The sequence below is a fragment of the Neopelma chrysocephalum genome, unplaced genomic scaffold (assembly GCF_003984885.1).
Source record: "Neopelma chrysocephalum unplaced genomic scaffold, ASM398488v2 Primary Assembly neopelma1_353, whole genome shotgun sequence".
Lineage (NCBI taxonomy): Eukaryota > Metazoa > Chordata > Aves > Passeriformes > Pipridae > Neopelma > Neopelma chrysocephalum.
The window spans coordinates 109,007-115,237 of NW_020898017.1; the positions used below are offsets into that span (position 1 = coordinate 109,007).

Consider the following 6,231-nt stretch of genomic DNA (forward strand, 5'->3'; position numbering starts at 1 on the left):
CGAGGGGGGACGAGGGGGGACGAGGGGGGACGAGGGGGGACGAGGGGCCCCTGGGCAGCACTCACGGCATCTCAGGCAGCACGTCCGCCAGGATGTTGATGGAGTCAGTCTTGGCTTTGGAGGTGGGGGCAGCAGCCAGGAGGATCTTCAGCAGGGCTATCTGCAGGAGAGGGAGGGGTGGTCCCGAGAAGGGAAGTCCTTCCTTCTCCTCCACTTGCTGAAGCTGGACAACTTCAAGCCAACACTACCAGAGCACACCCAACCTCTCCTTTTATCCCTCGGGAACACAGGCCAAGGGTGGGGATCACAACAGCTCTGAGCTGAGCTTAAGGCATCACATGCACCTGAGCTCTGGTGGTGTGGATAAAAGAAACAAAGGACACCCAGAATAGTTTTGGTCTCCCATCAATGTGGAGGACTTTGTTCCTTGCTCCCAAACCTCTGCCCACATCCTCTTTTCCAACCACTGACCACGTCCCTGGGTGCCTACACCCCTTGCTCCTCTGAATCCCTCCTCTTGGGCTGTACTTCCCACCCAGCTCTGCTCTGGATCCCCACCAAAATCTCCCCATCCGAGTCCTGACCATGCCCCAGCCACCCTGTGCTGAGCTCTGCAGCTCCCAGACCAGCTCCCACCACTCCCCACTCCAAAGCTTTTCCTTCCTTTCCATGGCCTTACCATGTACTGGGGGAGGTTGTACAACATGGCTCGATACAGGACCTCACAGGGGGTTTCTTGGACTTCTTCTTCCCCCTGTCGCAGAGAAACAGTAGAAAACAAGGGAAAATGAAGTAAAAACAAAAGAATTCCCGGATTCCTCTGTCGTGGTCCCTCTGACACACCTCTGCCTGGTGATGGGGGGCAGCAGCTTCTTACCAGGGACATGGGGCACTTCTCCAGCTCCTCCTCATTCTTGATCTGGACATCTGAGATGGAGACGTACTTGTGCTGGAAAAACACACCCACAGAGAGGCACAGCAGTGTCACCACCCAGGGAGGGGACAGCCAGCGATGGCAGCAGGCACTGCTTCCAGCAATATCCCAGTTATATCCCCAATATCCCAGTTATATCCCCAATATCCCCAGCGGGAACACGGAGAACTCGCTGTGTGGGACGTCCCTCTGTCCCACACACCTCCTGCCATCCATCACTTCCACCCTGGGATCTCCCTGTGGGTAAATGGAGAGGGACAATCACCTCCAAAAGACCACCCAGGCCTGAGACAGGGTGCCATGGCCCCCGGAGGTACCTCACTCTCCACCTGGAGCACAGCTGGAGCCGGGGTCGGCCGTGCTTCCCACTGGGAACTGCGCTGCTTTGGGCTGCGTGTGTCCAAACCCAACCCTGAAAGCCTGTCGCCCTCAAAACTCCAGGCAAACACTCCCCAGGGAGCAGAAATGCCACGCCATGGACAAAGGGAAGGTAAAAATGCTGGATAATCTGCTTGGAATTGCAGGGAGGACTCAGTTTTTGATTTTTTGCCCCGTAGGAAGCTCTGAAAACTTTTCCTGCCACAGCTAACAAGGAGGATCTTCTTGCTCCCTCCAGTCACTGTGTTTCAGCCAGAGGTTATCCAGGAGGATCCCACACCACACGAGGATGTCCCAAGTGCTGTGCATGGATCCACCACCTCACCTGCTTCAGGGTCTTCACACTTTCATGGATGGGCCGTGGGAGCCCGATCAGGGTCTCGGTGTCCCTGGGGAGGGGGAAAGAAGGGGAGCACGGGGTTATATGAGGTAAAAGAGGGAGCCTGGAGTCTACTGGACACATCCCAGATGGGTCAGGAACCGGGAGAGGGGTTGGCATGAGCTGCCCACCCTCCCACCTCCTCCCCAGCGAAGCTCCTCCACGAAAGGAGCAACGTCGGGGTGAGGAATTGGGGTGAAATGAGATGAAATCAGGGCTGGGCTGGAGCCCGGCACTGCCCCTAAACCTGACTGTCCCCCTCTGGGCCCGGCCCAGGATGGCTCTGCACCCACAGCTTGGGTTGTTCACAAACTGGGTCATGTCCTGAGGACACCAAACTGTTCCAGCTCCCTCCACACCAAACCATTCCCGGCCTCGGGCCGGGGGTCTCTCACTCCAGGTCTCATTTTTAACAAGAAGAGGCCCCTGGGGAGCAGTGTCTCCAAGAACAGGTTTTTCCAACGCTGCTTTCACAGCCTTGAGCTGGGAAAACCTGTGGACACCTTCTGTGCATGGGTGGGATCTCAAGGACAGGTTTTGTGGACACAACACTCACTGTCCCAGCGTGAATCCGATGAATTTGTTCCTGCTTGCCTCCAGGAAATGCTCAATGTCCTTCTGTCTGATGGAGCAGAGGAGAAAGAAAGAACAAAGAGGAGGAGGTTGGAAAACAAATCACAGCCTTGGATTGGTTTCTGGAGCAATGGGAAAAGCCACCCTTGGTTGGGAGCAACACGGACCAAACCCGTTTGTATTTGCTGTGTATTTCCACTTTTCCACGGGAAAGTAAACGGAGGGGAATTCTCTACAACCAGCACCTCTCCCTGCACCTCCTGTGCTCCTCCCACAGGCACCTCCAAGGAGCATCTGCTCGCTCTGAGTGAACAAATGTTGTCTCTGTGGTCTGTCAGAGCTCGTGCTGCTCCCAGGGCAGGCCAGCATCTCGTCCACCTCGGGCATTTTCATGGGAACTGGTCAGGATCAGTGGGACATGAGCCAAGGATCCCACGGGCAGAGAAATCCAGCTGGATTTCCAGGCAACGGCCAAGGAAAGCAACGGGAGGTTGCTGAGGAGGAGCTGAGAGCGTGGAGATCCACGGGGGAAACAATTCCTGCCGTGTCCCTCTGCATGGACCAACTTAACCCTGTCACTGCTCCCACGGCAGAAATGTCTCTTTGCTCCTGTGTTTTAAAGGTTAAATCCAGGCTTTGGGCAAACAGCAACAACCCTCGGATGGATCTGAGGGGAAGGGCAGAGGTTTGCACCCTCTTTCCCTGACATTCCCTCAACACCACGTGCAGGTGACTGGTCTGAGGGAGGGATAAACATCCTTTATCCTTGGATGTTTTTCTCCACTGCTCAGGAAGGTGCCAGCTGGCCACACAAGAGTCCAGCTCCACAAGGAAGCTGCCAGTCATTGACCAGTTCCCCAGAAGATCAGTTGAGGACCTTGCCCTTCCCAGATCCACCCGGTGCCAGCTGGGAAAGCTGACCCTGGCTCCAGCACAGCCTCCCTCCCAGCACAACCCTGGGATGTCCACAGTGGAACTGCCACTTCTAGGCCAACCTTGGTTTTAAAACCCTGGGGAGGAGCTCAGCTAAGCCCAGCCCAGAAAGAACCAAACGAGAACCCAAAACGAGAAGTGGAATCCCCTCAGGAAACTTCCCACGGGCTGACGTGGGAATGAACTCCAGGGCAGGGGGGCTGGGGAGGGTGGCAGTGACACTGGGGGGGGTCTTACCTGACTTTGGGGGCCCAGGGCAGCCCCTTGGGGAAGGACACCCTGTCGATGGGCAGGCGCTGCGGGGGCAGGGGGGGGACGATGGTGTCCCGCTCCATCAGGTCCAGCTCCCCCTCGATCCCGCTGTCCACGTCGTCGTTCTCCTCCTCCTCCACTCCTGCCTCGTCGTTCTTGAAGGGGTCCCTCTCGTTGTAGATGTCCAAGCTGTCCTGCTTCACCAGGGGCTGCAGCACGAGGGGGAGGAGGGACCCAAGTCACTCCCTGGATTTTATTTCCCTGCCGGCTGTCGGCACCAGACCTCCCCATCCTCCCCATCCCCTCCCTCCAGGTGTTCCCCGGGTGAGGATTTCCCTTCTAGCCTGGCCTGGATAAGGAATGTACCTCTAACCTTGCAGCTTTAGGAGGTGGGACTCCGTTATCCACCTTAACTTCTGGAGCTTCCACCCCACATCTCTGCCCTCACAAAAGCCATTTCATCCTCAGACCACAGCACAGCAACTCCAGGAGGGGAGCTAAAAACAGAACCTGCCGGGAGCAGTTTGCTCCTGGTGCTTATCAGCCCTTTGCCAGAGGGTTGGGATGTCCTCTGGCTTCCTCTGGACAAAGCCACCGGGGGCTGAGCTGCCACAACAGAAACTGGGGGAGTGGAAAACTGGACATGGCCTGGCCACGTGTCCTGAGAGCCCCAAACCCAACTGTGCCCTGAGCTGATCCCACAGGGAGCGTGGGCAGCAGGGCAGGGGGGGATCCTGCCTCTTTGCCCCCTCAGGGGAGACCCCCCCCCCTCCTCCAGCCCTGGGAACAACAGCAGGAGCTGCTGGAGAGAATCCAGAGGAGGCCCTGGAGCTGCTGCCAGGGCTGGAGCCCCTCTGCTCTGGAGCCAGGCTGGGAGAGCTGGGAATGTTCACCTGGAGAAGAGAAAGCTCCAGGGAGAGCTGAGAGCCCCTTGCAGGGCCTAAAGGGGCTCCAGGAGAGCTGGAGAGGGACTGGGGACAAGGCAGGGAGGGACAGGACACAGGGAATGGCTTCCCAGTGCCAGAGGGTTAGATGGGATATCGGGAAGGAATTCCTGGCTGGGAGAGTGAGGAAGGCCTGGAATGAATTTTCCAGAGAAGCTGTGGCTGCCCCTGGATCCCCGGGAGTGTCCAAGGCCAGGTTGGATCAACCTGGGATAGCGAAAGGCGTCGTTTGGAGCCGGATGGATCCAAGGTCCCTCCCAGCCCAAAGCTCTGCCCCAGCAGGACGTGGCAGCTCCTACCCTGCGGCTGCGGTGGCCCCGCTTCTGCTGCTGCTGCTGCTGCTGCTGCTCCACGAGCTCGATGGAGTAGGTGGGAGGAGAGGCCGCCCTCATGCTCCGGACCACCTGGATGCTGTCCTCGGGCAGGGGAGGCAGCCCCAGCTCCTCCCGCCGCCGCACCTTCATGGCCTGCAGGGCCTCGAACCCGCCCAGCGTGAACTGGGGACAGAGGAGAGGTCCCTCAGCAGGGACACATCCCACCGGGAGCACGGGCTTCCAGGGGGCAGCAGGGACACACATCCCACTGGGAAGCATGGGCTTCCAGGAAGCAGCAGGGACACACATCCCACCGGGAGCACGGGCTTCCAGGGAGCACCAGGTCAGGGGATCAAACCGGGGAGTTGGAGACACCTCGCCACTGGTTCATCCTCCAGACTTCTCCCCCACCCCACGTCCTCTGAGTGCTCAGCCCACCCTGATCCCAGGGAGTTGAAGACACCACACCACTGGTTTGTTCTTCCTCTGAGTGCTCAGCCCACCCTGATCCCAGGGAGTTGAAGACACCACACCACTGGTTTGTTCTCCAGGGTGAGAGATCACTTCTCCCCCACCTCGTGCCTTCTGAGTGCTCGGCCCACCCTGATCCCAGGGAGCTGAAGACACCTCACCACTGGTTTGTTCTCTGGGGTGAGGGACCACTTCTCCCCCACCCCACGTCCTCTGTGTGCTCGGCCCACCCTGATCCCAGAGGAACCTGCCCTGTGTCAGCTCCCCGTGCATCCCAAATAACCTTCTCGTGGTCGGGTCCAACAGTGGGGAACACCCAGGCTGCAGCAGCGCTGTTCCAAAGCAAAATGTTTCTGGAAAAACAGGAAGGGTTTGCACTCACCAGGAGCACCTTCCAGAGCAGGAGCAGGACCTTCTTCATGGGGAAGTGTGGAGCGTGGCCGCTGCAGAACTTGGTCACCATCGTGAAGAGCAGGAGAGCAAACGGCTCCTCCGTGTGCACAGGGAAACCTGTGGAGAGAGGGACCAGGAACGGCTCCAGAGCAGATCCCTCGTCCCTGGGCTCTCCCCGCTGGCCCAGCAGAGCAGAGGGACCTTGAGAGGGCACAGAGGGGTCTGTGGCTCACTCAGCTCCATCCTGAAGGTCTCCCGGCAGGTTTTCCACTCGGGCGGATCCGCCTCCTGCTCCACACGGATGTTCTCCACCATCAGGTACATGACACTGAGCAGGACCCTGCGGGGACAGCAGGCGGGTGGGGCGTGTCCCTTGTCCCCAGGGATGTCCCACCCATTGTCCCACCCTCTCCCAGGGCCAGGGGGGTACCTGAGCTCCGTGCTGTCGGCCAGGGAGATGGCCGGCTTCCGCAGGGCGCTGCTGCAGGCCTGGCTGTTCCTGCAGGGAATGGCACGGGATCGGCGCCAGCCCCGCCTCATCCCGACCCACAGCCAACGGATGAGCCCGGGAACGCCGGGATGGGGGACCTGGCAGGGCTGTGGGACCCCCCTGGGCACCCGTGGGGAGCAGGAGGAAGGAGAGGGGGAGGAGGGCGGGGA

The 6,231-nt window shown here is 59.3% G+C and overlaps 1 protein-coding gene across 1 annotated transcript in view; it reads right to left on the bottom strand.

Moving 5' to 3' along the window:
* Positions 1-6,231, bottom strand: part of STRIP2 (striatin interacting protein 2) — a 22,446-nt gene that overhangs the window by 12,106 nt on the left and 4,109 nt on the right. Inside the window, exons 6-15 of the mRNA XM_027705816.1 lie at positions 6,002-6,070; positions 5,805-5,911; positions 5,561-5,688; positions 4,693-4,890; positions 3,435-3,658; positions 2,248-2,313; positions 1,638-1,701; positions 878-949; positions 680-754; positions 66-160 (exon numbers count right to left, since the gene is read on the bottom strand). Coding sequence (XP_027561617.1) covers positions 66-160; positions 680-754; positions 878-949; positions 1,638-1,701; positions 2,248-2,313; positions 3,435-3,658; positions 4,693-4,890; positions 5,561-5,688; positions 5,805-5,911; positions 6,002-6,070 — 1,098 coding nt within the window. The remainder of the gene's footprint in view (positions 1-65; positions 161-679; positions 755-877; positions 950-1,637; positions 1,702-2,247; positions 2,314-3,434; positions 3,659-4,692; positions 4,891-5,560; positions 5,689-5,804; positions 5,912-6,001; positions 6,071-6,231) is intronic.